The 18,535-nt window shown below is 38.3% G+C and overlaps 1 protein-coding gene across 1 annotated transcript; it reads left to right on the top strand.

Annotated features, from left to right (window-relative positions):
• Window positions 1–6,794: 6,794 nt before the first annotated feature.
• On the top strand, window positions 6,795–13,643 carry LOC103064494 (keratin, type I cytoskeletal 19-like). The gene is made up of 7 exons (XM_025175782.2): window positions 6,795–7,322; window positions 7,746–7,828; window positions 8,315–8,471; window positions 8,586–8,747; window positions 10,326–10,451; window positions 11,088–11,314; window positions 13,547–13,643. The coding sequence occupies exons 1-7, from the start codon at window positions 6,795–6,797 to the stop codon at window positions 13,641–13,643; spliced, it is 1,380 nt and encodes a 459-aa protein (XP_025031550.2).
• The last annotated feature ends 4,892 nt before the right edge of the window (window positions 13,644–18,535 follow it).

Raw genomic sequence — 18,535 nt, 5'->3', positions numbered from 1 at the left:
TGCAAATCTAGAAATATGAATCCCAGTGCCTAGGGCCAAGTCTTTGCCTGCTGAGGGCTCTTAAATTTTGTTCATTCATACTTGAGGGAAAATCAATTTTCCTATATCTGGTATGTTAAATGCATAGGATGGCCTGTGCTACTGGAGAGTTAAAAAAGCAAACTGAGAAGCATTCCAGACTTCAGCATCTGGTCCACACGTTCTGCTATGGTGACATGTATTATGCTTCTGGCTAAATATATGAATGCATGCATTCATGCTCATATAAATGTCTGCCAGCGTAAGTTTGTTTTGCAAATCACTGTTTTTTGTCCTCTTTTTTCCCGTAACATATTTCCTTCTTTTGGTTAGGCAGAAGTAGCCACTTCTATCAACTTAAGCATGACTGAAGCATTTGAAAGAGGAGGGGGAAGCGGGTAAAAGGATGTGCAAAACACATTGCTGAGAGCCTCAGTCCACTGCTTATCACCTTATTGAGGCATGTTTGCTGATTCACCTGCCTTTCGAGCATGATGAATCAGAACTAAACAGGCTAGTTAGTTCCACTAAAAAACCATAGGACTTAAGTTAGACATAACTTACTTAATTCCTTTTTTTGGTATAATTTTTATTGAAAGTTTTAACAGCAATAATACAAACTAAACGAATACAATACAAACTAACGAATACAAACTAAAATAGAACAAAGGCAAAGAAAGAGAAAGGGAGAAATAAAAGAAAAAGCTAAAAGTGCAAAAAGAAAAAAAGGAGGAAAAAAGATATAAAGAAAGATATAAAGAAGTGGCTTCCGATCTTCACAGCAGTAACAAGTACAATTATGTTTTAACCTCTCTCTCTAAAGTTACATCATGACTCTCTTCTTTCTATAATCTATTCTGTCTAATCATCAAAACCATAAATCACAAGTTCATTTTTTTCTTTTTTACGCAAAAAGTCCATAAGAGGTTTTCAGTCAGCCATAAACACAGATATTGTCTTTTCTCCGATCAAAGAAGTCAATTTAGCCATCTCAGCAAGTTCCATCATCTTCACCAACCATTCCTCCATTGTGGGTAATGCTGAATCTTTCCATCTTTGTGCATACAATAATCTTGCTGCAATTATATATAAAAACAGTGGCTCTTTTCATGGCTCTTTTCTAACCATTTATCCATCAATCCCAGGAGGAAAAGATTTGGTTTCAACTGAATATTAATCTTTAAAATCCTCTGAATCACTGTATGAATTTGAGCCCCAAATTTTCTAGCTTTTTTACATGTCCACCAAGCATGATAAAATGACCCTTCTTGTTGTTCACATTTCCAGCATAAATCTGAAGTACCTTTATACATTCTAGGTAATTTTTTTGGTGTCATATAGCAACGGTACATCATTTTATAAAAATTCTCTTTAAGTTTATAACATGATGTAAATTTCAATCCTTTCAACCACATGTTTTCCCATTGTTCCATTTGTATATTATTACCAATGTTTTTAGCCGACTTTATCATACATTCTTTGACCTGTTCTTCTGTTTCAAATTTCAATAAAAGTTTATACATTTTAGCAATTACATGTTCATCATTTGTAGACCATTCTGTTTCAAATTCTGTCTTACATTGTTCAATACTGTGAATTCTTCTATCTACTTTACAGTAAATCTTTCTCATAACTGTAGGTAAGAAAACCATCGACAACTATGTCCCTTTGTCATCAGTTGTTCTCTTGATTTTATTTTATGTTCCCCTTGCTAAGATTCTAGTTTCACATGATATATTAGCTATTTATTTTTGCCCATTATTTCTCTTCTATAAAATGCTTCTTGTGCTGAGAGCCATAAAGGTGTTTTTTGGGCACAGCCTGGGTTTGTATCTATTCCATATTCTCAATATAGCAAGTCTAACATAATGATTTTTGAAATTTACATTAACCTTGACTTTATTGTACCACAAGTATCCATGCCACCCAAATCTCAGGTCTTGTCCTTCTAACTCCAAAAGCCTTCTATTTCTCAGCAACATCCATTCTTTCATCCAAACCAAACAACAAGATGCAAAATACAATTTCAGATCAGGTAAACCCAATTGTCCTCTTTCCTTTGCATCTTGTAACACCTTATATTTAACTTGTGGCTTTCCCCCTTGCCATACAAACTTAGATGTATCTTTTTGCCATGGTTTAAATGGTACATCAGTTGTCAAAACAGGTATTGTCTGAAACAGAAACATCATTCTAGGCAGAACATTCATCTTTGTCGCAGAAATTCTCCCCAACAGTGACAATTATACTTTCTCCCATGTCCTTTTTATAACTAAGTTAATCCCCATGAAATATATGGCTCTTTTATGTATAATTATACCTGAATCTAAGTTTTCTTATATCTCGCATATTGTTTCAGAAAGTGCAAGTTAGATAAGTTTTCATTAAAATGTGAACCAAATGAGCTTCTTTCCCATCCTGAATGGGTAGATACTCAAAAAGCTATTTTTACAGTCAAAATGCAGTAATAGAAACACACTTCTAGTCCAACATAGCTTGAGATATGGCATATACAGACTGGTTTCACACATCAGGCTAAAGTATTATATGGTTTGCTTGGTTTCAACTGCCTGTGTTTTGTGAATTCAGCCACTGTGGTTGGTAAACCACAACCTTAAAACCTCTCCCAAACTCAGGAAAACAAAAACAACAATTCCAGCTTCAGCTATTTTCTTCAGGCCTGGGCGGATTGCTGTTGACCAGTAAGGAGCTTCTTCACTTGAAGAAGAAACACTGTTTTGACCCTCTCTCTGCCCACTACATCCTATGGGCTCTTCCCAAATGTTAAGTGTAGCCTTAGTCACCAAAAGGTTGCCCAATCCAACCTCAAGGAAACTTCCCTGCTCTTGCAAGAACTGTGTGGATTGATCCCCAAAGTGTTCCATCATGACAAAGCACCAAGGGAAGATCATGAATGTGTAAATTTCATATCTTCCCTGGTAAGGTAAACTGTAATCCAAGCATTATGGATACCTGGTTAAGTTCCGCCCCCCCCCATTGCAACTATATTTTGCAACTCTTTCCTTTTTTTGCAACTACAGAGTAGTTGTCTTTACTATATGGACCTGTTTTCTTTCACCAACACTATGTATTATCTTTCTTTAGTGTCACATGGAAATGTAAGTTGATAATAACACATTTTAACATAGAATCCCCTAAAGGAGCATTAGACCCAGTTTAAAAACCAATTACTGCTAATAGCTGCTTTCTGTCCACAAGAAAATTTGGAGAAGAAAATGTCCTCCTATGCTTCAAGACATATTTTTAAGTAAAATATGACTTGAAGGTACACTGGGTGTACCTCAACTGTGTTAATTTTGTTACACTGCTGTTGTACAGATTTCTAAGTTGCCAAGGATATTTTAGATGACTTGGGGAGGTGAAGCGGTCTCTTTCCTTCAACTAATACTTGAGGCATGTTGCACAATGAGGATTCAAATTTCATCATATTTCAAGCAGCCCCATGAAATCAATGACATTTAATGTATGGATAATTAATTCAATTGCTTTCAGTGGGGCTAGTTTAAGTATGACTAAATCAAGATTCAACCAAGTACATTTTTTCTGATGTATATCTATGAAAATGTAAGTGCGCAGCCAAAGCAGTATGAGCTGGGGCCAATTGTACAAATGCAACTTCTGTCCCTGAGTTTTATTGTGCTAGTAGCAGCTGTATAAGAATTTGAAAGAGCTCTGGGGTGTTGAGGTTAAGTTTGGCAGAAGGCACTTAGCTCATTCCTCCAAATACTGCCTCTCTATTCAGTAGCTTCTATTCATATTGTAGGAGGAGAGCTGTGTTAATCTATGCTGGCAAAAAATGAGAAGGAGTCTGGAAGCATCTTTTCTGACTAACACATTTTATTAAAAGTCATACGCTTTCATGAGCTGCAGCTTAATTCATCAGATGCGTCTGATGAATGTTTGTGCTTTTTAATAAAACTTGTTAGTCAGAAAAGTTGCTTCCTGATGTCTGATTCTATTCACATAATAATGGAAGTCTCCATGTGCAATGCAAATAGGAGCTCCAGAGTGTTGAAAACTTCTTAAAGTTCCCTGTGGCTGCCATTGACATGGCAGAAAATAGAAACTACATTCATGAAATTACTGATCCCCCCCCGCCCGCATTAACTGAACCTGAGATAAACACATTTTTGAAAGTATAAGCATCATGCAGATACGTTAGTTGCAAAACTGATCCACTGCCAGAAATTTTTGCTTGTGACTTTCATGGTCTGCAAATAGATTCATGAAAAGAATGGGATTTTTAGGCCATCAAAACTGAGAACAATAAATGGAAAATATTTATATCATCAACATCACCATCACTACCACCACCACTATGGAACTGCCAACTTCAAAATAAATATAAGTTTGTTTGTTTGTCTGTTTTGGATCAAAGGATAATAGGACAGCAAGAAGACAAGTAGATTTAAAATGGAATCTTACATACGGAATATTCGGTATTTGGTGTTTAAAGTCTGAGATTTTAGCTGGCTGAAGATGACACATTACAACCCAAACTGGAATATCACACAACAGAATTATCATTCATATTGAAAATTAGTACAGAAGTCAAACACCTCTAGCTCAAATTGGAATATAGTTTTTGAACTACAGGGTCCTTATCTGAAAATCTGAAGAACTGTAAATATGAATAAGAATTTTCCCCAAAGGCTGAGCATTAAACATCTGCACACAATATTCTGTTTGTTTTCTCAGCACAAATGTGGACTCATACATGTTGCAGGCATCTTTTAAAAATCTACCTTACACTGATGTTCTCCAGTCACTAACTTGCTCAGATATTTCAGGTTTAATGGATTGTTTTTAACCTTGTTTTTAACCTATTTTAATTTCTCTTTTTACATCTTGTTTTGTTTACTGAAATAAGGAATTGCTCCATTATAGAATACCTCCTCCAACAGTGAAGAATGGGAAATATCACAAACATCAGAAGGACAATTTTTAAAAAAAGTGGAACAAAGGGCACACAGAAGCAAGAGTTGCAAAAATATGGGTGTCTGCGTGACATCACATGTTTCATGCTGTCCTCCAATCACTATCTCATTGTGACTTGTTCTGGATGCCTAGAGACTGAAAAATACAGAGAAAAGCAAGTGCCTGCCTGTGACAGGAAACTGAGTGCTGAACTGGAGAAGAAAATCTAATCTATTGTCTGTTCTGGAGTCGCATGTGACACCCTCAAGGCTTAGATGCAACCTCCAAAGTCCTTCTAAAACCTGCCAAATTTATTTCGGGGTTATTTATTTAAATTACTTCTAGATCACTCATTTTTTGGAGGATCCTTTGGCAGGTTATAAAACCACCAAAAAAAACCCAACAACTTTTCTTAGGAGTAAGTCCCAGTAAATTTAATTGTCCTCCCAAAGAAGCATTCATAGAGTTTTTGAAGAGCAAATCTAACCTTTTGCCCTGACCAAAATATGTCTTTTTAGTTTTGTTTATGAAGAGGAGAACCACCTGACTATTATTTTTTAATTTATTTTAAAAGTGTGGTACATACAACTATAACACTAAGAGGTTATACAGGGGGGAAAAAAACTTAGATGTATTATAATGATTACAATTTACTAAATGTGAAAAAATGTGAAAAAAGATAAAAAAACCTTAACTGACAAAAAAGAAAGAAAAGATCTATGTAATATCCATTGGTGTCAATATAATTCAATCCAATTCAATGTTTCTTAACACATGGATCCATTGATTCTCCAAATTTGGATAGTCCAATTCTTTATTCCACAATTCAGATATATAACTAATATTTTACTTTCAGTTTTTAAAACATTTCTGGTAAAACTGGGCTTTTGGTTTCTCTTCAAGCACTCCATCTCTTAAGGTACCTAAAATTGCAGCTCCCTCAGAAGCTGCTGAAGGATCTGGGCCATACTGTTTATTCAATATGTGTTTCAGTTGCATATGTTCCCAAGCAAATATTGTGAATAAATCAGAATGCAGTCTCTCAAAGTCTTTAAAACAGCCATTGAAATCAACTTATTTAAAGTATTGATCCATTGTTTTACCCAGGCATTCCAATAAAACATCTTCCCCACTGTCTTCAAATTTGAGTTATTTCACAATGTCAATTTCTCATGTGATTTGGGTTCAAAACATAATCACTTACCTATTGATGACCAAATGTGCTTGGCATCTTTCAAGGTTAAAGGCAAAGATCCCTATTTAATATATCTGGATTCTAAAACATGTCAAGATTTCAGAGGTGTTACATGCTTCGTCTCCAAATAAGCCCAAAGAGGGGAAAATTCATAAAAGAGTATCTTACCTATTACAGCAAAATGAATCAATAAAAATGATCTGTAACAATAGTGGAAAATATTTTGTTGCAGTAAACTGTAATTATTTCTTTTCCCTTTATATTTTACAATAATATTATTTTATGACACTTTCTCATATAATGCTCAGTCTGGAGCAGAGTGATTAATTTGATATTGAGGCTGATGCTATTTGGGGAAGAAATGTGCGGACACCTCACAATATATACCTTGTGTAGCTGAGATTTCTGAAGGCAAATTTGCCTTGGGAATAATTTTCCTTGTCTAGAGAAAGCCAGATGAGCCAGTCTTAGGGAAGATGAGGAAGACAAAGTAACACCCTTATGGCAACACCCACACTGCAGAAAGTATAAATAGAGACCTGTGTGTATGCCAGCATCTGCAGTCTGTCTTTTGCATCAAGTTGTGCATCTCTGGCTTTTTTTCTTTCTGGCTCTTTGATCTTGCTTCTAAAGCTCATTTATTATGAGTTGCGGGTCCAAACAGACTATGATGTACAGCAAAGGGAGAAGCTCCAGTAGTAGTGGTGGTGGAGTAAGGGTAGCTTCAGGAGCCTCTGGGAGAGGTGCCTCTTCTGCTGTAGGTAGTGTTGGATGTGGTGTGTCTGGGAGGACCTTTTCCAGTGGAGTCTCTTATGGAGTGGGCCTGAGTGGAGGAAGTTGCACTGATAGTGGCTTTGGAGGAAATGTGTTAGGAGGGAGCTATGCATATGGTTCTGGTGGTGGGTTTGATGGGGGCAGTTTCCGCTTTGGGCAAGTTGGTGGTGGCTTTGGCATCTTCAAGGAAGCCCCCTCGATCTCCTGTGATGAGAAGTTTACCATGCAGAACCTCAATGACCGCCTGGCCTCTTACTTGGACAAAGTGCGACAACTTGAGAAGGAAAATGCTGAACTTGAACAGAGAATTAATCAGTGGTATGACCAACAAGGCCCACCTTTTGACCCAAAGGATTATAACTGTTATTATCAAATAATTGAAGAGCTCCAGAAGAAGGTAGGAAAATTGTTCCTCTACAACATACAGCTATATTAATAATCATACTAAGCATGCCATAGGTTAGGAATTGGTGCTTTGTAATTTAATATAGAGATATATATTAGGTTAACTAAGAATAGAGTTGCAATTTGAGGGAGGGGATGATAAGAGTTAGCATAAAGGTTAGGAAATACTATTTGGAGAATGGTTCTTGCCCAAAGCTAGAGAGCCAAGTCTAGATCCACCAGGAGTCTTATGAATGAAGAGAATCAATGACTGGAAGAAGCAAAGGATGAAGTAAGTTCACTGCAGCCCTTCTGGGTAGAGAACACATTAAGACTGGAAAGGAAAACTAAAGACTAAATTTCAAGTGCAATATTGTGACAATTAAGAAACAGCAGGTGGCAAAGTTCAAATAATATTATTCTTTCCCTATTGCAGATTCTTTCTGCCACTGTGGATAATAGTAAGCTTACCCTGGATATTGATAATAACCGCATGACTGCTGATGACTTCAGGTTGAAGTGAGTCCCACTTGAATCAAAAAACAACAACAATAGCTTACATCCTGAGACTATATACCACTAACACCATCAAACAACATCTGCCTATCCCAGGTCCTTGGGAAGGACTTGATAGGTAGATAACCTGCCAAATCCAGTCTAAACATCTGGCTGACTGTGCAACCAACAATAATAATTTATTAAACTTGTATAATGCCCAACTCTCAGCGACTGTGGGGGGCTCACAACAATCCAACAAAGAAATTACAATAATATCAATAAAACATAAGAAACAAAGATAAAACATGAAACAAGTGCCTTTTAAAATTTCCTTTTCCATAATGGGATAACTATCAAAGGGTCCCCAAATGAGCACTCCATTCCAGAACAATACAATGAAGCAAAAGAGGGAATCCTCTGTATACAAATCTGCTTCAGAAGTATAAGTTTTGCTAATGGTTCCTGTAGATCTAACAGTGCTTTTTTTCTTCCTTACCTATGATACAGGTATGAAACTGAGCTGGCTCTTTGGCAGAATGCGGAAGCTGATATCAATGGATTGCGCCAGGTCCTGGATCAACTGACTCTCTGTAGATCTGATTTGGAGGCACAACTTGAATCCCTCCGGGAAGAGCTGTGCTGTCTCAAGAAGAATCATGAAGAGGTGAGTTCCCTTTCTCCACATTACCTATATTTCTATTACCCCTGGTAGGCGTGGGACTGAAAAAATTCCTACATTCTGATTGAGCATCCACATTAATTGGAGCTTCATTTGCAGGAAATTAAACGTCTGAAGAACCAGACTTGTGGTGATGTTAGTGTGGAAGTTAATTCTTGCCCAGGTCCAGATCTGAAGAAGGTTCTGGAAGAAATGAGATGTCAGTATGAAACCATGATTGAGAACAACCGTAAAGAAGTTGAGCAGTGGTATGAACGCAAGGTATGTTGTTCCTAAATACAGTAAAATAGAGTTCACTCAATCATGTCTATACTGTAACAGTTGACAACTGAGTAATTACTTATGCATTGCCAGAGGAAAGGCATCACTTAAGGAGGAGCACTCTGATTTGCATAAAATTTGCATGTTCTATTTTCCGTGTAATAAATGCACACTGATAATCATTGAAGTAATGCCATATATCCATCATGGAGAAAACTGGACCAAGTAAACTATGTGCCTCCATGACTTTGCTGTTGAGGGCCTACTTCAAGGTGATTTGTCCCCCTTCTAGATGTCAATCCAGCACCTCTTCAAACAGCATATTATTAAGTAGGATACATCTCACCCTACTATCAAGTGGTAGTTCTGAGCTAAAATCTGACCCCTAGGGATAAGTTTCTTAGCTCTTCCTCCTATCTAAATATTGTTAAGTGGTTTGTAGAGACAATGAGACAGAATAAGCAAGATAATCCTGTTTCACTCATCCTGGGATACTATGTCAGTCTGTAACCACTTTCCCATTCAGGAGTCCACAACTGTTTTGGTTGATGGCTGAACTTCATTACATTTTTAAAAATATTTTTGGCCTCCAAAGACTGCAGAGGGCATGGTGATGATGTGGTTATCCCATCAGGAGGAGCAGAGTCAGAATTTTGAGCCTGTTTTGGGAGTACTGCTTGTGGGATATCTTGGGCTGCTTTCAGAAAACTCCAGTTATATATTAGGCCTACCAGAGGCTAAATGAATCTATTCTGAGCTCACCTAGAATGGGAAAAGCCTGACCAGAATGCCAAGCCTACCTTTGGTGATGCCTTCCTGTTTAGAAAGGACAAATCCAAGCTGGACATGAAACAAAGATACAGTACCTGGTGATCATGGTAATGGAGGGCTGACCATGTAAACAAATATCTTCTCCTTTGGAGAGAATGATTCTTGAGAACATTCCTTATGTACTTAGTAATGAGAACATGAATATAAATAAATTTATTTATTTATGCTTATTTATGTACTGCTAACTCTAATGACTCAAGGGAAATAAGGAAATCCTCCATTTAACTTACTACTTGCTAGTTTGGCATAGTGGTTAAGGTGCTGGACTAGAAACTGGGAGAACATGCATTCTAGACCCTCTTAGGCATGAAAGCCTTCTGGGTGATTTTGGGCCAGTTATTCTTTCTCAGCTCAGCTCAGCTCACCTCACAGAATTGTTGTGGTTGAGAAAATAGGAAGTGGGAGTATAATGTATGCTGCCTTGAGTTGTACAAAATAAAGATGGGGTAACATCACCATCACCATCACCATCACCATCACCATCACCATCACCATCACCATCACCATCACCATCACCATCCTAAATGAATATAGTAAGCCTATTTTAATGATTAAAACTTATTGTTTCTCAACATACTTTAATAAATAAGACAACACTTAAAGAATCCCCCTTTTCCATTCCTTAAAAGTATCTCCCCTTGCCATTATTTGTCTTCTTCCAAGAGTCAAACTCATCTTGATGTTGATAGTTTCCTCAGTAAAGAAACTGCTTCCCAACTTCCCCATTTATTTTTAATGTCTTTTCAGGTGGAAGAAGTGAATCGGGAGGTCTGCAACAGCAGCAAAGAGGTTGAAGATTGCAACAACCAAGTTGTGGACCTAAAACGTCAACTGAAAACCTTAGAAATTGATTTGCAGGCTCAACTTTGCCTGGTAAGCATCTCTCTCTTATATGCACAGTAAGCTTTAGCTTCTGATCTTCTTCCTGTGTGAACTAGTCTGTTAGCTGTGCCACCAAGTATAAAGTTCATTTTATACTTGGTGGTACAACTCTTAAGATAGATTTTTAATAGTTTCTCTACAGCTATCAAAGATTGCAGCTCTAGAAGATTATTATTTTGAGGTAGGCATGCAGATCTGTAGGGCCAGTCAACTCATGAGACAATTCCATATTAAGATCACTATTGACTGGGCCAGCAATAACCAACAGGATGTTTGAAGGGAGTACAGTACAGGGGAAAGATAGAAGCAAAGGAAAGAGGTAGATCAAAAATTGGGGAACCTGCAACAAAAGGAGTATCAAAAGTAACTGTGATGGGATGGGGGAAGGAAAAGATTTCTTGCTATGCTATAAGTAATTCACTCTAACATTTGTACATATAATTGCCAATAACTTCTGTAAAGGGTTTGTCCATATACATTTGTCCATATACACAAATATCAAAGCACTGTTAGTGCCAGAGATTATCCTTTTCTTTGGAAGAACATAGTCTATAGTCTGTAGGACACATTCTTGAATGTTTTGGCATTGTTGTTCTATTGGTAACCTTCACCTTTTAACTTCTTAAGAGGGAGTCGCTGCAAGACTCTTTGGCTGAGACTGAATGTCGCTATAATACCCAACTGGCTGAAATACAGAACCAGATATCTTGTGTGGAACAGCAACTGGCAGAGTTGAGAGCAGAGATGGAGTGCCAGAATCGAGAATATAGAGAACTTCTAGATGTCAAGTGTCGCCTGGAACAAGAGATCCAGACGTATCGCTGCCTATTAGAGGAAGGGCAGCAAGACATTACGTAGGTGGATCATGGTGATTTCAAACATTTTGGGTTTTCTAATATTTATTCTTTCCTGAGTAGTCCCATAACTCTTTTGAGGCAGGGTTAGCTGTGCCATTAGGCAAAGGGAAGCAGCTGCCTTCAGCAGTGAGTATGGGGTGTAATTGTCATGTATTTAATTTATTATTGTATTTTTACTGCCAGTGAGCTGTGTGTGAGATGTTATTCCTTATATATTAGAGCAATCTGCCTAACTTGGATTATCATGGACTTTCTGGGTGAGGGGGGGGGGCATTTGCTGCCCTGCAAGGCTAGTTGAGATGAAGATTAACAAATAACTTAAATTGTGAAGTGCACATTGGGTCATGGTCACATTTTTAAAGCGTTAACATACGAATGCCTCAAAAGAGTTGGCTTTGTTTTAATTTTAGCAAGTACAAAATCTCATAAACTGACAGTTTTTGAAAATCAACACTATAGATTAACTATCAAATTCAAATTTTCTGGCATATTCTATCAGTTTCTCTAGTAGTTTATGATTCAGTTTATGAGAACAATAGCTCTTCCTATTCCTTATTTCCTATTTCTTCAGGTTTTCTCCTTAGAATAATCTGCCCTCCCACTCTCTGGCCTTCAGAATCTGCCCAACCCACAAGAGGCCACCTTAAATATGCACAGGGCACATTATGTTTACATTATACTGCTATTACATGATAACTAATCACGAATTAAAATGGAACTGTCAGACGTATGCATCAGCTCCTTCATAATATGTTTGAGTTCCGTATTCTTTGGGAATTTGTAGAAGCATAGTCCTTTCAGTTCGGATTCAGTTAATGTTCTGAAAACTGTTCTTCTACCTCCAGATTAAGAAGGTAGTATGTCATTAGGGTTGCTTGCCTTTCCTTTGAGTGGTGGACCTTTGGGGGAGGCACAAGCTAGGCAATGTTATTCCTGTCTTCTGTAAATTGTGGCATGCCATGGGGGAGATAGAGTGGTTTAATAAATTGCATTGGCGTGTTGATATGTGGTATCAATCTGTACTGCGATTACTTTGTAAAATAGCAGGAAATATTTTGTGACTATCATAACAAAAGCCAAACCATGAGTTATGTTATTCATGCTTTTTAAAAAGTAAACTTGAATTGGTCACTTTAATTTTTGCAGAAAAAGTGGCTTTGGGGCTCAATATAGAATCTACTTCTGATCTGGATTGGGGCCTCAGACCAATTTCCTGGAAATTCTGCCCTGTCTCTCGTCTGTTGTTCCAGACTTCCACAGCACCATTTACCCTACATGCACTCAGTCAGACATAAAGATAAAACAGAGTAACTGTACAGTATATGGTCCATCCTTAGTTGACTATGTCTATGTTTCAAATTCATAATAAAAATACATTTTGATTTTGGGAACTATAGAACATGCCTACTTTTTCTACTGTACTAGAAGTCACCCAAAATTTTATATGAGCTAGAAACATTGGTTATTATGAATTTATTCCAAATGTGGCATATACAGTACTTGCAATTTGACATTTGAAAATCTGAAAACCCCAAATCTAACCAGTTCAACCTCCCCCACTTTCTGCTTTTAATGTCACTAAAATGTTGCCCATTCTCCCACTGGAACTTGCCAATCAGTCTCTGAAATCCAAACTCTGGATTCTGAAACCTTGGAACCTTGCATCAAATTTTGTCCAGTCCTATTTCATACGATTTCATAATGGAGGCTGGATGATGTAATGGGGAATAGGAATAGCCTTGAGGAACAGGAGGAAGAGCCACAGCCAAGGCAATGGTCAGTTAAATAAAATCTGAGTCTGGGGCAGAAATGTAATTTGAGAAAGCATCTCAGACATGACCTTCCCTAGTTCTCAGATAGATAAAGGAAAGAGGGAGAAGTGCATTCAGATTTGCAAGATTCTGTTACTATAACCTTATAATAAAAGTACTATTAGCTTGCGTGTCTTTGGTTTCCAAGTTTGGTATATCTTGGAGGGTTGACATATGTGCAGCCTGACCACTATGGGAGACAGGATTCTGGACTAGATAAACCTTTGATCTAATCTAGCAGATCTCTTCTTCTGTTCATATAAACTCACCCAAGGAGTCCTCTGCCCTTGTTCCTTTCCTACCCTGCAATCATATACCATAAAAACAGTACAAATAGTTTTATTTAGTACTATTAGTATATTTTAATAACCTTTCTTGACCTCATTCAAGGACACTTTCCCCTTTTTTCCAACAATAGTCAGAGCAGCAGCACTTCAGGAGGTGGAGCCTGCAAACAGACAGGAGGTATTAAAATCATCTCTCAAGCTTCTGCCAGGTTTTCCAGTCGGACATGAAAGGTAAGGGGAATTACAGTGTCCCTATGCTAAAGATGGAAAAATATATCCTTAAAACAAACATTTTGGTATATTTGTAAAAGTGCAAAATGGACCTTTCTTGGAAAGGTAATACAAGCTATTTTAGCTTGGCTTTGGTCTATCCAGTCTTCTACTATCCCTGTAGACTCTACACTACTCTTATTTCGTTAATATTTTTTTTATTGATATCCAGACTTGGTTTTTTGAGCCCCTGGGCCATGCACCCATAGATCATATCATTGTGGTTATGTTCTTGGTTATCTGAGATTTATTCAGATTATCATGTCCCAGTATACCTCAAATTTATCTGAACTTGTTCTGAGTGAACATGTAACAGACTGAGCTATGTGTATATACTCATTTACAGATCATTATGCTATTCCTCTCTCAAGTTCCTTACTTTAGGGTACATTTATAAAATACTTTCAAACTGAAAATCAATCAAATTAACCAGATCAGTCTTTAGCTTGTATCTCCTGGTACCTTTTCAGGAGGGGGTACTTCAGAAGGGATCTCTTAGTTACTTTCTCAGCATCATCAGCATCGTTATGAAGGCAGGTCATATTTGTTAATTTGAGATATTATTTCCATTTCAACCTACAAAATTTTCTGTCTTCTTTTCTTTTTTTCCTCTAGGATACAGCAGATGAATGAACAAAAAGAACTTCAACTGATACAGCCTTCGCAACTCTATTCTATGCATCTTTTGGGTTCACTTAGCAAAGGGCAACCTTCCTTCTAGCTACTGAACACTACTCATGGCAAATATCCATCAGTGGGCTGTCTTTAAACTAGCAGATTAACCCACTTCTAAACTTTGGATATGACCATTAACTTGTGCATTTCTTAACCAGCTCTGTGGTGTTGCTCTTGGACGTTCTGCTGAAAATGGGGTTTCAATAAAACTGTGCTTCTAGCTGACGCAAATCATACCTGTCCCTCTGTGTCATGAACTTATGGATTGGGAGTTCTGTTTTTTGTCCTTTCAAAAACAGATTTCTGCATAATTGGTTATAAAAACTGCAAAACATGGTCAGTGAAGGTTACCTAAACATTGGAATAAGTGCCAGTATTTGCTATTTTATTCCTTCTGGAAGAAAGATAAAAACAAGGCAATAATGCTGGATAGCTTGTCATCAGGACCAGGTACCCTTGGAGAGCTATCAGGGAATCAAATACATATTCCAGGAGGACTCAGTGGCAATATGACACTACCTGGGTCTCGTGTAGTAGATGGTTAGGGCTGACATGTCCCCATTTTAAATTTCCCACACTGAAGATATATTGGATGCATTGTGGAAAATGTAGCTAGAGATTCACATGGAGGCCCTCTGTAAAGTCCCCAACACTACAACATAGGGGTAAACATCTCAAGGCCATTGCATCACCTTAGCCTACTGTCAAGATCTCTCTGCAAAGAATCAGAGCTCTGGTGAAAACCTGTCCCTACCTTTTCAGCAGCCTACTATTTTGAACAGGAAACAACTTTTTAAAAGCTTAAAAAAAAGAAAAGGAAAAAAAAAAAAGAAGTGATGCCAGAGATTCAAGAGGTATTCCCACCCAGGGCATAGCAGAGGAAAAGCATTCAGCCTCCTGGTCTGTGGTTTGTACCATAATTCAGTTGGAACCCTCTCATGTACCCACTTCTGGATTTGGTCCCACGCTTTAGGTTGTCAACAATGAGTTCCCTCAAGAAAACATCAACAGAAAAAGGTTACCCCTTTCTGCTATAAAGCCCAGGCAACATTAGCTTCTTTATCATTCATTTTGAGAGAATGTCATTATTCTATATTTTTGTAACATTTCCTTATTCTAATAATTAAGTACTGTAAGATGCCTTGGCTGCTTTGGCAAACACACACACACACACACACACACACACACACAACTTTCCTTTATGGATCAACTTCCCCATTTTAAACATTACTCTGGCTATGTAAACAGTATGCCATCAGGAAGTCATGCAAGAAATCTAAGACCTGTTCCTTCTTGTTGCAGAATGCAGGACATGGAATAACAGATATAAGTTACAGGAAGCTAGATTATCTTTAAATGTTAGAAGAATAACTTTATCTTGGCAGTGGAATCAATTACTCAGAGAGGGAGGTAATCTCTCCTTCACTGGATATGTTTAAGTGAAGTTTAGACAGCCATTTGTCTGGGTTGCTTTAATTGGGGTTCCTGTACTGGGCAGGGGGGTTTACACTCAATCATGGTCTAAATGACCTTCTCCAACTCTATGATTCTATGATCTCTCAAGTGAGGAGACTTTAAGTGTTATTTTTATTAGTTAATCAGTATTAATTAAATGTATACGTTACCTGACTCCCAAGAACCCTGAGCAGTTACAGACAAAAAAATGTTAAAACCAAGAAAAAAAAAAATACAGTGGTAGACAAAAATGAGGAGAAAAGAAGAGAAAGGTGACAATGGGATGGGAATGAAAAGAAACAAACCCACATAGTCCGAAGGGTGAGGGGTTTCACTCACCCTTGTCAAAGGCCTGGGCAATGAGTCAGGTCTTCAAGGCCCTTTGAAATATCAGCAGGGTGGGGGCTGTCTGGAACTGGGGGGGGACCTCATTTCAGAGGGCAGGGGCTGCTACAGAGAAGGCATGCTCCTGGGATCCCGATAGAGGGCTTTGTTTAATTAAAGGAACCCAGAGCTCATCAACCCTGCCAATATAGCTGGCAATATAGTTGTCCAATAAACTTAAATCAGACTCTATAATTTATTTTTAATCTCACCTTTTTTATTTTTATAAATAACTCAAGGCGGCAAACATACCTAATACTCCTTCCTCCTCCTATCTTCCTCACAACAACAACCTTGTGAGGTGAATTGGGCTGAGAGAGCCCAAAGTCACTCAGCCGGCTTTCACGCTTAAGGTGGGACTAGAACTCACAGTCTCCTGGTTTCTAGCCTGGAGCTTTAACCACTACACCAGCTGGCTCTCTTTGTTATTTGTTGTAAATGCTCTCTTTAAATTAGCATGTTATATTGGAAAATAGGCAGCAGCTGCTTGGTGGTTAGGTTTTGAGGAATAGTAATTTTTTGCTGGAGGGACTGGACTGTCTGCTTTGTTTGCAGGCATGCTGATCTTCTATCTTACACCAGTGAGGAAGATGTCAGGAAGACTGGTGGTCTGCTATATCAGGTATTCAGGAGGATAGAGGTGTAAATTGTAGTTACATCTACAGTGAAGGTGAAAGGCAGCTTCCTCCAACCTGGCATCCTCTGAATGTGTGCTGGTCTTCAGTGACTGTGTTGGGTAGGAATTTTGGAAGTTGAAATCCAACAGGGAGATGGCACTAGGTTGAGAAAGACCTATATAGGTACATGGTGATGTTTGGGGCAGGTTGTTCTTCAGAAATGGGGTGGATTATGATGGTGAGAGGCCACACATAACAATTTGGGAGAGGCAGACCAACACTGAATGATGCAAAGGGGTGTATGTGTCATGGAGATGGGCAAGATGGAGGTTCTGGAGGAGAGTTTGGGGCAGCTATTTTTAAGCTACGTAAAACCTAATGTAGGGCTTACACTATACTTTACGAATTTCCTGCCTTTAAATGATGGCCTTGCCATGTTCTATTTGTGCCTTGAGGAGACTCTGTGCATTTTGCAGTTCCTGGAGAAAATAGGATATCTCTGGAACAGGGAGGGCTGAGAATGATTTGGCAGAAGGCACAGATAGTAGCCGTAATTGGCCTGAAGTGGCAATGTTTGAATAGAGGAATGAGCTAATTTCTATATGTGAACTGAGCCCTAAGTGAAAGATCTGCTAGTTGTCTCGCTGGTAGTTTACATAGCAAGGAAGGTTTTGTTCTGAGGTGGCATTTGTCTTCTCCATCTGACTATGGGGCATGGGCAGAGGACAGGTGCAGCTAAACAACCCATAGCTGGAAAAAAAGCCTTCCCCATAATGTGCAGTTAATTGTGTGCTTGTCAGAAATAAATTGGTTGGCAAGCTACACTTTTGAAAAACTTGTTGAATAAACAGACTGTTTATTATACAGACAGGAGAGAAGGGGGGTCATGACAGGGAATGAAATAAGCCACTTTATGGAAAAGGTCCACTATCACCAGAGTGACATCTAGGGCCTTGCTATGTGCTAGGTTGATAACTTAATTGAAGGAAACAACAGTCCAGCCAGCTTGTTGGTAAGAAGCTTGGCACACTGATAAGACTGAAAATAAGAAATACAGACTTCAGCTTCCACTCTAACATGAGGCCACCAGAAGACATGGAGAAGGAGATGGGATATTTTAAATACACCAAAATGTCCAGCTGTCATAATAAAGCTGTAAGACTTCTTCCCTCATGGGAGGAAGATTCCATAGCCAATCATCTTGACCCAGTTTTCCCCATTCCCAAGAAAGGGGAGGAGAAGACAAAGGTATACCTGAAGAGCATCTATCCAAGCTGGGATACGTAGGTCCTCTTTTGTTGATTATGAATTTAATCAAGTAGAGAAGAACAGGTAAGAACACTAATGGGGGGGGGGGAGGAGGAAAGATAGCTAAACCTTTTTCTAATTTGAGGCTGATAAACTCTTTGGGTAGGCCAATTCTGTCTGTGACATAGGGTAGTGGCAATTTACTGGAATCTGAGTTCCAGGAATAAAATGTTTAGTACAATTACAAAATTGGTGGGGAGGGCACAGCCTGTGCTTCCTTCTTTCCAACACATCAGCAGAATCTACATATTTGGCAGACCAAAGCGGAAAGGAATGCCTGCTATGGGGAAGTGAGGGGTAGCTGGCTCTGAAATTTGCATGACAGGGAATCAAAAGTTAGATTTTCCTATACCAGTGAATACGCAGATTACTGTATGAATCTGAAGCCAGTCCATTTACAAGAGTACAGGA

Source organism: Python bivittatus, unplaced genomic scaffold (assembly GCF_059951505.1).
Source record: "Python bivittatus isolate LINGU-HERP-01145 unplaced genomic scaffold, Pbiv_v1 ctg000410_np1212, whole genome shotgun sequence".
NCBI classification, from domain to species: domain Eukaryota; kingdom Metazoa; phylum Chordata; class Lepidosauria; order Squamata; family Pythonidae; genus Python; species Python bivittatus.
This window is presented reverse-complemented; position numbering and strand designations above follow the sequence as displayed.

Excerpts from the sequence above, each read along its gene's own strand:
- LOC103064494 (XM_025175782.2), top strand. The coding sequence starts at position 6,795 with ATGAGTTGCGGGTCCAAACAGACTATGATGTACAGCAAAGGGAGAAGC. Across the intron at positions 7,323-7,745 it reads TTGAAGAGCTCCAGAAGAAG|ATTCTTTCTGCCACTGTGGA; the intron begins GTAGGAAAATTG and ends TCCCTATTGCAG. Across the intron at positions 11,315-13,546 it reads GAAGGGCAGCAAGACATTAC|TCAGAGCAGCAGCACTTCAG; the intron begins GTAGGTGGATCA and ends TTCCAACAATAG.